Source organism: Vanellus vanellus (assembly GCF_965231255.1).
Source record: "Vanellus vanellus genome assembly, chromosome: 7".
Classification (NCBI taxonomy): Eukaryota; Metazoa; Chordata; class Aves; order Charadriiformes; family Charadriidae; genus Vanellus; species Vanellus vanellus.
In genome coordinates this window covers 34,879,523-34,896,498 of record NC_138912.1, presented here as the reverse complement: position 1 = coordinate 34,896,498, position 16,976 = coordinate 34,879,523, and the positions used below count along the sequence as shown (strand labels likewise).

Genomic DNA, 16,976 nt, shown 5'->3' with positions numbered 1-16,976 from the left:
CCCTCCCCCGGCCCCGCCGTCCCCGCCCCCGGCGCGGCCACCCGGCCCGGCCCGACCCGGAAGCGGCGCGGCGAGAACCATTTTCCTTGTGAGTTCAAAGGCGGAGGCGGGCGCGGAGGTCCCGCGGGCCGGGCCGGGCCGGGCCGCGCCGCGGGGCGCCGAGCGAGGTGCGTACCGAGGGGCGCGGGGGTGAGGGGGGGGGCTGGGGTCCGGGGGGTGGGGGGGCGCGGATCCGTCGCCGTGACGCGGAGGGGGGCCCCTCCGCGGAATACCCCCCCCGCGGACATTTTAACTTTCTGAGGGGCGCCCGCGCCTCTTTGTTTGCCCTCCACGGCCCTGCGGGCGGAGTGAGGGTATCGTGGCGGTCCATCGTCCCTAATCCCCCCCCCCGCCCCGGTCTCCGCGGTGTGCGGAGCGGCGCACGTGACGGGCGGGCTTACGCGGGCGCGGCGCGGCGGCGGCTTTGTGCGCGGCCCGACGGCGAGAGGAGGGGGCCCGGAGACACCGTGGGTGCCGGACGCCTCCCGGCCCCTCGGGAGCCGCGCAGGGGCGGCCTGCGCCCTTGGGGCAAAAAAAAAAAAACCCAAACACACCCTAGTTTAAGAAATTTTTGTTGTTATAAGCGAGGTTAAATTTTACCGCCGGCTGCCGGACTCGGAGGGCTCGCTGTGGAGGCGTTTGGCGGCGGGCAGCCCCGCCGTTCCACAGCAGCTGCGGTAATGGTTGCGGCGCGGCCATGCGGCACCCCCCTCCCCCCCCCTCCCCGCCGCCTCCCACGGGGGTTGGGGGGGGGGGAAACGACGGGGCGACCGGCGGTGGCTTCGCACCCGCCTCCCGCCGGTCACCGCCTGCGGGTCCGGCGTCCCGCAGTGACGGCCGGGCTGGAAAGGAACTCCGCCGCAGGGAGGGCAGGCACAGCCCGTCCGTCTGCGGATGAGAAAACTCGATGCGCGGTTTTTGCGTGTCAGATCTGCTTTATTTGTCTTCCGCTCTTTTCCACTCGGTAATTCTGCCTCTGACTACGAACCATGGCAACAAACGGGCTTTGGAAGAGAGCTACGGCTGTTTTGAAGTTTAATGATTAAGTGCCATAATGAAGAAGTGCCAGTGTTTGCGCTATTGCAGACTAAACAGCCAGGCTAAAGAGCAATGTGTGGAAAAGTTTGCTGAATAGCACGTAGAAATTAAGTTTACACGGTCTTTTCAGTTTTTGTGGCTTAAAGAGGAAAACCTCTAAAACGTTACAGGTCTCCGTTTAAGAATTGCTTTCTTGAATAAGTGTTAAATTTGTACCTTTTAAAAAGCCTGTTCTCTTTACAGTATAAGTTCCCCTGGAGAGACTTAAAAATGAAAAGCGTTGTGTGTGCCTGGGAAGATGTGGTTGCGAGGAGCGGGGTGCCCCCCCCCCCCGGGCCGAGTGGGCCGTGAGCCCCGGCGGCGGCGGTGGTCGGTCGGTGCGGGGTGCGTCGGGCGGCAGCTGCGGGCTCAGCTGTAACCCGAGCGGTGCTGCCATGGGCCCTCCGGGTGTCGCCGCCTGGCAGCGCCTGCCCGGCCTGCGGCAGCCGGCGAAGGGAGGCAGCAGCTCCCAGCCGAGGTGCGGCGGCTCCCGGAGGCCCGGCCGGTGCCAGGGAACTGCCTGCTCGCACGGTGGGGGCGGCTCACCGCGTCTCCAGCTGCCTAATTGCATTAGGCAGAGAGAAAAATGCACTGTGTGCTCGCTCAGTACTGCTTCCTCGGGAGAGCAGGGCCTGTGGTTGCCATGGGGTTTTTCTCTCTCTCTTTTTTTTTTTTGAAACGATAAATAAATAGATGAGTTGTGTTACTGGGTGTTAGAAGCAGCAGTCTGTGAGTAATCCACTGTATTCGCGAGTATTCGGTGAGTGTCGTGGAATAGTTTTGAGATTGTTTGCTGTGAAGTGATGGTACTTAATATTGTTTGAAAATGTGCTCGGATTTCCGGAAGGTCCAAAACCAACTTTTTCTTCTCGTTCTCAGAGCTGTGCCAGCTGCTTCCTGTAGGCAGGTTACTTCTTGCATGAGCTGGGGTAAAATCATGGGGAGATGGGGGGGTGAGGAACACGGAGTAAGAAATATATTTTATTTAGTATCAGGGATCTTGGTAGCAAAGCAACCAAAGCATGTGTATGTGTTCACAGAGCTCCCTTTGGTCAGAGAAAATTGGAGGAATAAAAGTGGGATTTTTCTCAAGCAGCCACTTAGAAGAGTGCTGAAGTTAAATGTCACTTAAAATTGAGTGCTTGAGTCCTTTGCTTAATTGTGGTCTTCAGGGAGTTGGGTTAATGTAGGTGGTAAAAGGAAGCTTTATGCAAGTTTGAAAGGGAGATTTTTGTTTGAAGAGGTTCAGTTTTTTTCCTGGTTTCAACCAGTATGCCTGATTCTCCCTAGACTTGTCCTCCACTTTGGGAGTGGAAAGAGGGAGCGTCTTCCTCTGAAAGTCTGCAAGGAGCTTGTTGGACGTTCTTGCATCTCTTTTCATGTCGTTACATGCCTTATATGCTTGCCTCCAGTAGCTGACTCTTGCCTGCTGTGCTCTTAGTCTGTTTTTCTTTGTGCATATGCGATGCGTGGTGTGAAGTTTGGTCATGTCTTCTGTCTCAAGATTTTTCAAATCCCGAACCCGTCCCAGTTTAGATATCTTCTTGGTGGCCTGCCTATCTGCTGGAGCTGATGGAGTCTGGACTTTGCTTTCCTGAGAAGGCCTGCTTTTTTTTAAAGGGTGGGGTTTTGTTGTTTTTGATAGTGGGAATGTTTTCTAATAGTGTCTGAAAAATCTCAAGTTGTGTGCAGCTGAGCAGCCATCCGTGTATGAGGAGGTGTGTGACATGGCGTAGTTTTGCTTTATTTATTTACATATTTTTCCTCTGTGCTTGTGGGATAGCCTGCATCCTTCACATGTGTATTTTGGGGGCGTTGGCCTGTCTAGAGGCTTAGATCTATGAAAGCAAATGAGAAGGCATTACGTTTGTCTTCTCAGAATAATCACACTCATAGATCTATATTTGGAACTAGTTCTTTTAATACCAGCAGTAAGATAAACCGGTGGCTCACACGTACCTTAATCTGTAGTGTTGTCTGAATCCTGAATGATAACTGCAAGCCGCATTCCACACGGTTTCGTTTCAGCTAATGATGTGGTATGTCCTGTTGTTTGTAGTCGGAAATGCATTTCTTGACCTGAATAATAGCACAGAAAGTTAGAAAGGAGCCAGCGTGGAAAAAGTACAACAGTGTATGCAAAGATGCGGGGGCAAATTAAGAACCGAAACACTACAACGTTGACTTTTTAAAGAAAAGTTTGGCTGCTTGTGAGTTTGTACACTCAACGCTTTGCAATTTCATGATGTGAACTCCACCCTCGCTTAACTCAAACCATTAGCAATACAAGATCTATTACAGAAAAGTGATGCAAGAGCAAAGGCCCTTTCTTAACTATTAGAGGTTAAATAATTATTTACTATTCAGACTCTGTAGTTAGCATATTATCATATTCTCCTGCCCCTGCAGCCCTTTCATCTAGTTAGTTACCCTGTTGTTGAGATGGCTGGCTGGCTGGTAGGGTTGTTTTTTTTTCCCTTGCTTGCATGAGAAAGGGTAACAGCTGAAGTGAAACCTTAAATAAAATGGAAACAAGAATGCAGTACACTACATCTGAGCATTTGCAGGGTTGGATCTATTTATTAGAAAGTATTAGGTATCTCCGATGAAGTATTCTCTCATTTGTTTAGTAAGTGCCAAAGCTGAAGCTCCGGAGAGGCTTGAGTTATATTTAGCCTAATCGCAAGGCAACACCTTTGTAAAGTAGGTAATGAAGTCTGATAAAACCTTGAGTGCATCTCTTATGAGCTGCCTGCAGACTGGCTGAGGGCAGGTCGCTGCCTCTGCTGCTGCCCTGCTTAGGTGGCTTTTGTCAAGTTACGGGATTGCTTCGTGCCTTGGTTTCCCCATCTGTAAATAGGTGACCGTGATCCTGCCCTCCCTTTGTAAGTACTTTGGGTCTGTTGCTGTGGGGTGTTGCATGTGAGCTAGTGATGTCCTGTTGTGATAGCGGCACCTTACAGATGTTGGTGTAGCATTTGCACAATGCTTCATGTGGTTTGACCTGCCCTTGTTTTCCTCTTTGTCTTTTCCTCCTGCATTTTAAATATAGAATCAGTCTCAAAGGGCTTTTTTCTTTTCCTGTTTTCCCTCATTACTATTTTTTTTATGTCCTGTAGAATAACTTTCCTCTATTTTTTTCCTGGCCCTCCATGTTTTTTTCCCTTATATCCTGCACATTATTTCTGTGGGTCTTTTCTTTTGTTCACCAGTGCCTTCCTCTTGCTGTTCCCATCTGTCTTCAGGCTCTGGCATTTTCTCTCCCCTCCATCCGCTGGGATTTCCTTTTCACCTGACTCATCCCCTCTCTCGGTACATCCCCGCTCAGTCACGCTCTCCTTGCGCTTCTGTTCCAGGAAACCCAGCCAGCAGGGAAGGGGACCCGCTGAAGTCATGGCTCCCTCCCCACTTGCCTACCGCATCCCGCTGCGTCTGGATGAGGCAGGGTGCTTCTGGCAAAGGCTGTGTGGAGGCATCGAGGAGCCCGTTATTCCCTACTTCCCTTTCTTCATGCCTGGCTTTTTGCAGGGGGGCTGGGAGGTTTCCTGCTTCCTCCCATGTGCTGGGGAAGTGGTGAGGGGCTGATGGCCGACGGCCCCTCACCGTTTCCCCAGCACGTGGGAGGAAGCAGGAAACCTCCCAGCCCCTCTGCAGAAGCTCTGGGACCAGGCACTGTCATCTCCGAAGCCGTTGCGCCGGAGCAGCCGGTTGCTGCAGGGAGGAGCGGCTGCGGGGGCGGCAGGCAGCAGTCAGAACAGATGCAGAGACGGGCAGGGAAATGAGATGGTTGACTCGAGGCAAGGTGAACGATTTCAGAACAGGAAGGGAGGGAGCGTTTTCACGTCTGCAGTCAGTTTCCACTTCAGTGTCCTTAGTATAATTACCACTGCGCTAGCTAGTCCTGCAGGCAGAAAGAGAGGATCTGCGTGCTGAGCTGTATGTTTAAGATATAATTGTGCTCCTGTACTTTGAGCTTCTGTGGTAAACACTCTTGCTCAAGCACAATGAGGGAAAGGAAGAATGTATGGTGTAGTTCCCTTTTCTAGCTGGTTTTCCACCAACGGCACAAAGGAAAAAAGACAAAACACAAAATCCTCCTTTCTTGTATAATTTGTTATTCTGTTTTAACTTGTTTTGATGGAAGAATTACGTCAGTGTTTATACAGTCCTGGGGGTTCGATGTGCTGAGCTTTTTTTAATCGGTTAATTTTCTTTTCTTTTTCTTTTTTTCCAACAGACATTCAAGCCCTTGGTTGGAAAAAGTGTATACAATTCAATTACTGCAGTAGAATTCCTTGTGGACAAACAGCTGGATTTTATAACTGAAGATAGTGCCTTTCAGCCCTATCAGGTAAGAAATCTGGTTACTGTATAAGTGCTGTTCATTTAGCTTAGTTAAAATCCATGTGTTTTATTATTTTTAAGTCCATTTTACAGTCAAGTTCTGTTACAGGAACAATTTCCTGTTGATTATTCGCAGAGATAGTTGCTTGTTTTGTGAAAGGTTATGTTGGATACTGTATCCGATTCTAGTGAATCTAAGCATGTCAAGTACTATGCAACTAATATTATTGAACCACCTTTAAGCAAAATACCTGACCCCTTTAAAGGTTAATCAGTACTATTAAATGTAGGGCAGATAAAAGATGGTATCCGTCCTTCTCAAGCTGGGCTTTCATTTCTAGGTCTTTCCAGTGCTACAGTGATATCCGACTTACTGGTTTTTTTGTGTTTTTTTTTTTTTTAAATGAATAGCAGAAAATGTTAATTTTTTAAAAAGAAAAAACACTTTCTCTTGCTGTTGTTTCTAACCCTGCTAAAATTTCCAGTCTCCTTGATTTTAATGCTGCCTTCATTAATTAGAAACAAATTAATGTATGTGTATTTAAAGAACGAGAGAAACAATGATTTCCAACCCCGCCCACCCCCAAAGAAGGTCTAAAAATCTCTTCTATGACAAATAGAAAAATGTTTGATACTTGTGCTGAACTGATTGCAATTAGAATAACCATAAATTCTTTCTTATGACTGGGATGGTACACTGCAGTGATACAGAAATAGTACTTTGAGACTTGGAATAACAGATGGCCCTGAATAAATGCTATGTAATTTTGTCCTGACACCCCTTCTTCCCTCCTCCTTCAGCAAGATGGTTTTTTTCCCAGTACCAAATATAGAGCTAGAAAAAGAGAAGCAACTGAGAGAGAATCCTGGGGAAAGGAGAGGGAGGTTTGGTTTGTGGAAGGGCTGGTGCTTTCGTGTCTGTGGCGGGGAAGCCAAACGAGTTCAACGCTTCTTGTCAGGGTGAGGTTACATGTTATGACTCGAGCTGCTGGAACAGCTTGCTGCTGCCGCAAAGGACAGTTCCCTCTACCAGACCCCACGCTAGTGCCCTCAGCCTTCTAAACCACCACAGCCTCGATTTCCAAAAATGGGGAGGGGAGCCTGTGATGTTAGTGAGCTGAGCTGGATTAGCCCAGGGTGCAGCGAGTGCTGTGGCTTCCTCTAGGGAGGGGGTCAGGGTGACGCAACGCAGAGCGGGATATCCTCCTTTGGCAGCAGCCGACCTCTTAAATCAGCTGAGCCATGAAGTGTAAATTCACCCTCAGAGTACAGCCGCAATCTTCCAGATTCATTTTACAAAGCAAATACTTGTGCTAGCGTCTGTCCTTTGCCTGAGATATATCAAGATCATGTCTCTGATAACGTTCATTCCAGTAACAGTAATCAGTCTCCTTTTGGCAATGGATCATTTCTGACAAGATGAGCTGAGCAAAACAAATTGCATATGTGAGAAGGACTGCCTTCTGTAAAACAACCTCATTGCAGGCCTGGCTGGCGGTAACATAGCAATGCTGTATGCATTTTAGGTCCTTCACTTCAAGGAGTGATAGAGTATTAGATGCAAAAGCACCTTAATTTGGAAAGGTGCCTACAGATTGAAGGTGTCATTTTTGAAAATGTGTCATATGAACAGCTGCCTTTATAATATCTTGGTACATAATACTGTAATTAACAGCATTAGCAACTTCAGTTTTAAAAGGTGTTGACCAAAAAGCGGGACAAATAGTGAAAAATAGTTCCAGATACAAGCCCGGTCTCCCTAACTCTTGGCCTCCATTCTTGGCATGTGGAGGGCAACTCTGTGTGAAAGGTCAGGTTGTTTCCTGTGCTCATGGAGCAAACAGCTACCTATTAAAGCCTGACATGGAGGCTACTGATCTGTATCAGTCATTAGTTTGATGACAAGAGACACCTAAACTGACTGCAGGCATCCAGAATTTGCATCTGAAATGGATATTGCTCGGATCTTGAATGAAGATACATGAAATAACATTGAGCTTTCATCAAAAATTTCTTTATTTGAACGATTATAAGTTTTAGAAATTACTTTCATAGGCATCTCTCTTTGCAGGGCTAGCAATGTCTCGTTGCCAGGTTTTATGAGTCAATTGTACAGATAAGAACTCTACTGAATGATAATGTCTTTAAAAGAAGAGAAACTATTTTTTAAAATATGATAACTGAATCATTTAGCAGCAGTGTGTTAGACAGAAATATTAACTTGATCATTATGAGACTATTTTCTCCTGAAAGGTACTCGAAGTGGGAGGATTGGCTCCATTCATTTGTTTTGCTTGTTTTTTTTTGCTAATGCTGGAAATCCCATTCCTAGCCTTCAGTCACTTATGTAAGGTAGTTTTTACTTACACCTTTTTTTCTGGAAGGCCTTCCTTTTCTTTGCTATGAGGACAGGTCCTAGATATATCCCTGGTACACTTCCTGTGAAAATCTGCTTTTCTAAAAAGGAGAAAAAATGGCCTTTTTGCCCCCTTGTTTGGTCTGGAATACTGTTAACCTGCTTTTGAACAGAAGACAACTGAGGAACGATTCTTTGCAGAGACGAGTTAACTTTGAGTCTTTCTAAAAGTGTTTAGGTTTTGGTTTAAGCTCTCATGGCTGTACATTTTCAATATGAAGTCCTTGGAGACCGTGGTGATCTAAACACTTTTTTTATTGCATTTTGCTCTTGGTGCCTAAAATTCCAGTACCTTTCTGCCAAAACTAACAAAGTTTGAATCTGTGTGGGAAGAGTCCATTTCACTTCAGACACAGTTCTTAACTACTGAGTAATTTTTCCCATCGTTGCGTATAGTTGTAATACGCAGCAGCAGACAAGCATTTCGTATGAATTCTGCTCAGATCAGTTCTGATAAAAAACCACAGTGCTGTTTAACATAACTATTGGGCTAAAGGTCTTCGTGAATAAGGTGATGCTGTCCAGTTTAAAGGTGACAACTGCTCAAGGCAAAGAAAACAGCACACTTGGCATCCTTTGAGTCTTGGCAGGAAAAACAGAGTTTGAGTAGGCAAAGAACTAAATTACTGTCGTTACCAGAAGTGGTTCTTCCAGAACAAGAGTAAAGCGACTTTGGCAGGACTTGCTGGGGAATCATCAACCATGGGTTCCCATGCCATGTCTGCTCTTTGCATAAATAAACATGTTTCAATTGTTAAGAGATTCAACAACCTTCATAAGAGCTAGATGAAAATCATTGTTAAAAGTAGGCTATGCAGCTGTGCTATACTAGCCTGTTTCCATTTTTTCATATCTTCACAAGGTTTCTATAGCAAGTATTGCACTTGGCAGTGAATTTGTTCTTTACGGCTAAATGTATTATGTGATTTTTCTTTTCCCTTACATGTGTACTGCTTTAAAACCTGCCATTCTCCATAAAAATTCCTTATGTTCTGTGTATGTGGTGCCTTAAACACCAACCTACAACTTCTTTCCGGTGGCTTTTATCTCTGTTGCTTCGTAGAGGATGCAAACGGTATTATTGTCTACGTGAAACTTGTGTGTGGCTGAGAATGACTCATTCATTAATCTGGGATGGTCAGACCGTTTAGTCATGTAGTTCTTTTTATGGTGGTGACAAGGGGATCTTGAGGAGAAAGCAGATACGAACATTTGCTGTGGTACTTTGCTTAGCAATGAGATGAAAATTATGTTCCTTTGCAGGAAGCGATAGACAAAATTTACAACATGCATTTTCTATGTCGAACTAGTATCTGTAGGCAACCTGGTCTTGAAATGTGATGTGTAAGTCAGGTCCTTAATATTTTTCTACTTTGCATTCACAGTATATCATGTGTATTTTGTGATTATGTAAAAAATTGACAAATGTGGTAGGTTTCATAGTGGCTCTTGCTATAGATTGAAAATGAACACACTTTCAAATATGTTTGCTATTAAAATATCTTAAGCAAAACTACAGTAAGCCTACACAAATATGTGACCTAAATAATCAGAACTGAAATTATTTTCTGTAATAATGTTACTTGTTCTATTCTGTGACAGCTATGTGTCTGTCTGTTATGATACACATAGTAAGTTAAGCAGCAGCAAAGCTGATCATGCCTTAATTTGTTTAAGCATTGTCGTTTACTTGAAGGACTGTAGATGGGGTTGTGAAGAATTAAAGCTCAGCATATGGTATGTGTGACCTCATCAGTGTGGTGTTTTTGTCTGGGTGGTGTTTGGCAGTACCCGTCACGGGCACTATTGGGCTGAAGTGTGTGATTCTGCTGTTACTGGCCGAAGCAGCTGGAGTCAACTGGTTTATGCCTTGGACAAGGAAATAAAGAATAACAAAAAGTAGTTTATATTGTGTTTTTCCATAATAAAATATGCTTATGGAAAGACCCAGAAAGACTCTGCTTTGGCCAAAGGCTCTGCTTTTGGCCAAACAGTGCGTTTCTGCTGTGTGTCTGGGTCGGGCAGAACGGGGTTAATGATAGATTAACAGATATACATACACACACGTATTTTACGTGTGTGTGTGATAATATATTTCCAAAGGATTTCTGAGCACACAGCACTGGAACAAACATGCGCAGCTGAGCCAGGGCAAAGAATTCAAATTAAGTTCCTTCACAACCATTAAACTTCCTGCAAAGAGGATATTTCACCACTCAAGGAAGTGGAAGGATGTGCACATAGTATTCAAGAAGTCTTCCTAAATATTGGGTTTAAAAAAAAATAGAAAAAATCCTGCTAGGAATGAATCAAGAACACACTTCAGTTCTTCTCTATGGAGGAATCTCTCTTGGATCCACCCTACTTATTCTTCTTCAGATCAACTTTTTCTTTCTTTCTTTTTTCTTCTCTCTTTTTTTTTTTTTTTTCCGTTTTAAAGACAAGCCTCATTGCCTAAGTGTTTCAAAATGGTAAGGTCTGCCTGTCTACCTCTGTGCTGAAGGTTGCAGATATAAAGATAGGGCACTGAGAAATCCCCTGTGGGAGGTGTTACATGCACAGTGATAGGTGTGCGTACTTTGCTCTTTTTCTAAATGTGCATTGCACGCCTGAGAGCTGACAGATCAAATGTCTAACACACCTTCAAGGTTGTTGAAGTAATAATAAAAAAAATTTCTCACTAATCATGAAATAGGTACCTTGGATTTATTTAATACTGCACTAATCTTACTTAATCTGTTACAAATTCAAGTTTTATATGCCATGAAGTAAGGCTTGACAAAAGGGCATTATGCAACTCTGATACTCTCCTTTTCTGTTTATTATGGGCAGGTATTGGGTATTTCAGACCTGGATGCTTTGGGGTTTTGTGACTTGTTTGTGCATAAGAGCAAGCCATTTGTGTAACCTGGCTCGTGTAGTAATGACAGGTACACATAACAAATTCTTTAAACATTTTGAAACAGGGATAAAATAATATTTTTCTGTCTGCATTTTAAGTAGCCCATAATCATACAGTGCGCTCATCTTTCAGACTTCTCTTACTTTAAACTTCAAGGCTTAAAAATAGCTACTGCAGCTGAAAATTACTTTTCCCATAAACTTGTACCTCCACTGACCAGGCAGGCAGAAGCTTTTGGGTTGGTCCCACCCTTTGAGGTTGACAGAAGCAGCTTGGGAACTGCTGCTGCTGGCCAGCTGGCGGCCGTGGCCATCATGTGCTCGCCTCTGCTTTCGTTTCGTCCATGGGCAACAGAGGCGCACACAACTTTCTGCACTTTTAACTCTTCTCAGCGTCGTCTTTAAGAGTGGTCTCTATTCTTTCCCACGTCTCTGATGTCTGGACCACCCATAAGCAGTCCAGCTGGCTTCTCTGGCAGCATCGTAAAGAACGATGGTCTAAACAACTTATTACTGACACATCTATGTTTAAGTGTAGGGTTCCAACGTGAGGGGAAGCAAAAGGCTGCATCTAGCTAGAAGTGGGTCAGATGACTCATACCCGTCCTTGCTCCCTGTTACACGTGTGGGACAGAAGAGTTTCATCGGAGCGCTTGCAAGGAGAGAGGAATGAGGGAGGAGGGATTGGCACCCTCCACTTGCAGAGTCAGAGGGAGATGTGTATTGTCTATTCTAAGCCTGTATTTGTGCCTCCCTTTGAAAAAGAGCTGCTTCCCTGTCTTTATTCTGAAAATAGGTGGATTAACATGGTACCTTTCTGGTTTACCTTGATTTCTTAAAAATAAGTGCTTCAGTCACTTTTTTGTCTCTCTCAGCAAGGTTTGACGCAGGAGTGGAGTTCTTCCAAATCATAGAATAGAACTGTAGAATCGTTATGGCTGGAAAAGGCCTTTAAGATAATCAAGCCCAACTGTTATCTAATTCTACCGGGCTCACTTATACACCATGTCCCTGAGCGCCATATCTAGATGGCTTTTAAATACATCTGAGGATGGCAATTCAACCACTTCCCTGGGCAGCCTGTTCCAGTCTTTGATAACCCTTTCAGTGTAGAAGTTTTTTCTAATGTCTAACTTAAACCTCTCGTGCAACTTGACACCATGTCCTCTTGTCCTATCGGTTGTAACTTGTGAGAAGAAACTGACCCCCACCTGGCTACAACCTCCTTTCAGGTAGTTGGAGAGCAATAAGGTCTCCCCACAGCCTCTTTTTCTCCAGGCTGAACAACCCCAGTTCCCTCAGCCGCTCTTCATAAGACTTATTCTCAAGATCCTTCACCAGCTTAGTTGCCCTTCTCTGGACCTTCTCCAGCACCTCAGTGTCCTTTTATCTGACAAGCCTGAGGGAAATGAGCAACACAGAGGGGAGGCCATCAGTCAGCAGGCAGGTGGTGTAGTGGCCACAAATAGTGTGGCTTCTTTGGGTAGTAGGAGGGAGTTCAGGTGGAACTGCTGAGGGCCATGGGAAGGTACCCGAGGAGGAAGGGGGAAGAGTTGTGAGGTCCTGGTATAAGCCGAGGTTGCTACAGTGGAGATAAGTCTCCATTCCATAGGAAAAACAAGTTTCCTTTCACTATTGTAGATAAATCTGTTTTACTCTTCCTACAATTTTTCAAAAATCATGTCTGATTAAGTGGTTTGACTTCATTAACCCTACTCTAGGAGATAGCATTGAAATAGATAATTTAAAAGTTAAGAACTTGAAACAGAACAGGTGGAACAAAACTTGTTTCTTCTTTGAAGGTGAAGATCAAATTCCTTCACTGAACTATCTTAGTACTTCTCAAACATAGTTTGGGGATTACTGAATTTACAAATCCTTCCAGTGTTTCTGGGTAAGGAACTTCTCGTGTTTGATCACAAATGGTTACTTTTTTCACCAGTAAAAGCCTGTGAAAAATACTGCTCACTAGTAAGAGAAGGGCACCATATCCTCTTTTCTATGTCCTTAAAATTCCAGTCTTCACATTTGATTTATTGAAAATGAAAGTTTAAACTGTTTTTCTTATGTGATGTTCATGACCAACACTATTTTCATAATCCAGACACAAAGTCGGCTCCTAGACAACTCTGTGTCACTTTATAACCAGACAGTGCTTTGCCAGTGTGTTCTTGCATTCCCAAATAGTTGCTCTATGTTGGAATTGGGAATCCTTAGTGCTTTGGGGAACTCAGAAGTGTGAATGAGGGTAAAATCCTGCAGTCATTATATGAGAGTGCTTACCCGGGAGGGAATAGAGTAGGCCTTCCTGCGTTTCAGGTAGGGGGGAAATGGCATTTCATTGAAATGTGTTCTTCCCAGAATTAAGCTTTAGCTTGGCGTGATAAACACAATAGCTTATTTGATGAAGTGCTCATGGTTTTGTTTGCTTTCGTTCCTTCCTCTGATACAACATGGCTTTGTTCAGGGCTGCTACTCTATAACTTTTTCTTACAAAATGTGTTTTTGAAATTGCACCTAGTAGAAGTATTATTTTCAAGTCTAGGGTTAGTGCTTCATGAGGACTACTCCACAGCCTTCAGCAAGCTGCAATTAGTAGAGTTTGAGAGCTATAGCAGTTCCGGGTGCGTATATGCAATTCCTTTTCCAGGCAAGACATCTGGGAAGAAACTCAAGTGATTTTATACAAACTTGATTTTTTTTTTTTTTTAAATTAAAACCAAGTATGAATCTTACTATTTTCTTAGACATCAGAATAACTTTACTAGTAAAACAAAAAGTGCAGTATTTGTTTTGATGTAGAGGGCTTGGTGGACAGTGCATTTCCTGATCAAAATTTGTTTCTTTTTAACAGTATACTACATAATTAAATATAGTTCTGATGGTTTTTCTTACCACTCTTGTTTGTAAATACTCATTCCTCCCACTTTCAATCTAGCAAACGTTTCTGGTCTTTTGGATGGAATTAAAATTAACTGTTCCTGGTTTTGCTCTGCATCCCCGTTGTCTCGTGTGTGTCTGCCAGCATTACTGGGAGTAGTATTTTAGTATGCTTTTGCTGAGCAAGGGGGTTTGAAGCACAGTAATTTCTGTGCATCTCACAAATTATTCTATATTTTATGATTTTACTAGTGAATTTTAAGCATACGGTTTAGGGATCGTATTTCAGCCAAGGAGGCTGGATTTTACCCAGTGTGAAGGTGTTCTTCCCTTTTGCTGTCTTTTCACCACTTCACGCCGCTTTGGTATACAGCAGATAAAATCAGGTTAAAGCAGATTTCAGGATGTGTAAGACTTGGTGGCTAAAGTGTGGTGCTTGACAGGCTTTTTTTTTTTTTTTTTTTCTCCCCAAGTGGTGTAGTTCAGTCTTGAATTATGTTTTTAATAGGAATTTTTTGGTTTTGTGTGCTAGTAGATTTATTGACTGAAAAGTGTTGTGAAATAGATGAGCATTGTATCAATTTTAAACACTGAATGACTTTCCTAAGTTTACCCCAAGGAGCTTATTGCAGCAACAACTGAAACATCCCTGTTTTCTGATTAGCAATTTAATCTTTCCTCTTTGCAAGACCCATTATTCATCTGTTCTATAAAAGGCACAGCTACTGCTTTCTCCAGAGTCGTAAAGAGCTATAGTGTTAATCCAAATATGATATACATCCCAGCTGGTCAGATCTCTGTTATTTATAGGGAGAATTCCTTAAATGGGTCCAGCAGGTCAGAATGGAGCTCTTAGCAGGAAAAAAGCACACAATGATGGCTACATTGATTCTGATACTGTCTTGGAGCAGCGGCAGCATTTCCCTGTTCGCACAGTGATGGGTTCGCTGTTGTATGCCCAGCTAGATGGTTGGAGAGTTTCTGCACCATATCCCTGAGACCAGAGAAGTTTGTTCTTCTGAAAGAAAATCTGCAAGAAAACGTGCTAATTGTTTTCCCAGCCCAGATGCGTTGCTTCTGTACAGCCTTAAATCCTATTAGGAATTAACTTTGAAAAGTTCTGTGGAAATATGGTGGCATTATCGGCATGTTGGCAACACTGTTCTGTAGCACTCACTATTCTAAGAAACACATTTTCAAACAAACCCCAGAAAACCACTTGAAAACAAAACATTAATGTAATAGTAATTAAGTGGACCAAACTCTACTGAAGCTGGCTTCAAGAACCTTTTGAAGATATCTGATGTATTCTTTCCTCTTGACAATGAAAAAAATGGTTAAGATGTTTTTATTGTTGGGAAGGATTTGTATTCTGCCCATAGTCCTCATGAGTTATGGAGGGAAAGGAGTTGGAAAGCTGTATGTTCCCAGAGCTCCTGGAGAGTTTAGATTTATTAAATAGGATTGAGGCCATCTCTAGAAGAGCCTAGGTAGCTCTGGGACTGCTGGTAATCTAAGTTGGTGGTATTCAAATTACAAAGCAGAGAGTCATTCACAAGAGTGAGATACTCTGATGCATGTTTCTAGGAGGTGGTGTTGATTCTAAGAGCTGTCATCAGTCTGCCACGTATTGGATGGTGTTTTTACATTTTTTTTTCTGCAGATTTGAACTGAGACCTTTGCTCCTCAATACGGTAAGCTCTTAGTTATCAGTAGTCTTGTCAAATAATACTGTGTTGCTGAGTAATGCAACTGATAGAAGATTTGATGGAGGTAACTACTGTGAGATAAGAGATGAACTACCCTGTCTTTCATTATCTGTGGCGGCAGTATACAGCTTTCTGACTCTGCCAGTTCATGCTGCCACAAGTAACTTCTGCTGTCCCTGATACAAGGAAGATGTGTCTTCTGTAAAATGGTCAGACGGAGCAAGAACTGATCTCTTGGCTTGATTTCTGGGGGCATTAGACTGCCTTCCTAGCAGCCCACTAGTCCAGACAACTGATGATCAACAGAATGTACTTTCTTTTTTCCTTACAGCTTGTCCTTCAGCTGATGGGATTTGGGGAGTTGTTAGAGACCTTTGGAAAGCTGTTCACAGTTCACAGGATGTCTGGGTCTCAGTTTAAATTTTAATAGCAATGTACAAAAGATTTTTCTCCGATCTACTCACTTAGCTGCTCTGCTTGTTAGCATCAGCTTCGCTCTGCTAATTGCTTGCTTCAGGGAAATGTCTGCACTTTGAGGTTTCTTTTCCCATAGTGGCGTTGAGTTGCTTGGTAAGTGACTCAAAGTCTTGTTCCAGTATCACCACATGACTTGGGAGTTACTGGCTGAGTGGGGTAGGACCAGTACTCCCTCCCAGGTTCTCTTAGGAGTAGATAAAACAAAATGTAAAATAGGACAAAGTTGCATATTGCCGAGATGGCGGTAATAAATATATGGAGCCTGCAGTGAGGAAGGGGAAGGAAATGTGATTCGGTGGAAAATGAAAGAAAAGCAAGTGTATGGCTGTGTCATCAAAGTGAGGGAGAAGATGGACATGGAGCAGTGCTATTCACTTGACCTTTGATTTGTATATGGAGAAGAATGTATGTAGTACAAACAATCACCGCAGCACCATAAGTGGAAGCTGACAGCCCACCAGGTTTGTGGAGGGGAGCCACTTGTTTCGGGAAGTCTTTAGATCAGATGCTAAAAGATACATCTGTCACTACAGGAGATTCTGCTTTCTGTCCCACTGGGTCGCACCAAATAGTTTTCCTGTTTTCTTCTTAATCTGTAAATCAGATCAGGCCCCAGATTGGAATTACAGTGACAGCACTTTGTCCCAGCTGCTCAAAGAGAGGGTGACATAACCCCTGAACAGAAGGGTCATCTCTTTTTAATCCCTGTTTCTGAATGCAAAACTATTGTTTAAGTCACAAGAGCATTTTTTAGGTTTGGTTTTGCTTATTCATTGGTGGCTGCTTGCTTCCCTTCTGCATGCTGGTTCTGTATGCTGCTCTCGTTTCCCTTCTGCCTTTCCATACTAGATTCTCATCTACAGATAGAGGAATAACGAGCTGACTTGTAAAAAGCAAATTTCCCAGCATGCCCATTTCACATGAGACATTGGTAGTCTTCTAGGAAGGCAAATATCTGTTTTCCTGTTTGTGAGTTAAAATCAGGGAAAATATTAGACTACGAGTCAGATTTTTTTTTTCCTCTATATTTATGTTCCTAACTTTAATATATTTTTCCATAGCATAATCATATTAAAATCAATAGATTTTTTCTGGTATTCTTAGGGGTGTGAGTTATTCTTCCAGAACTGAAC

The 16,976-nt window shown here is 43.7% G+C and overlaps 1 protein-coding gene across 1 annotated transcript in view; it reads left to right on the top strand.

The window, feature by feature from the left end:
• Nucleotides 1–16,976, top strand: part of JMJD1C (jumonji domain containing 1C) — a 170,474-nt gene that overhangs the window by 105,997 nt on the left and 47,501 nt on the right. The window contains exon 3 of the mRNA XM_082486184.1: nt 5,354–5,467. Coding sequence (XP_082342310.1) covers nt 5,354–5,467 — 114 coding nt within the window. The remainder of the gene's footprint in view (nt 1–5,353; nt 5,468–16,976) is intronic.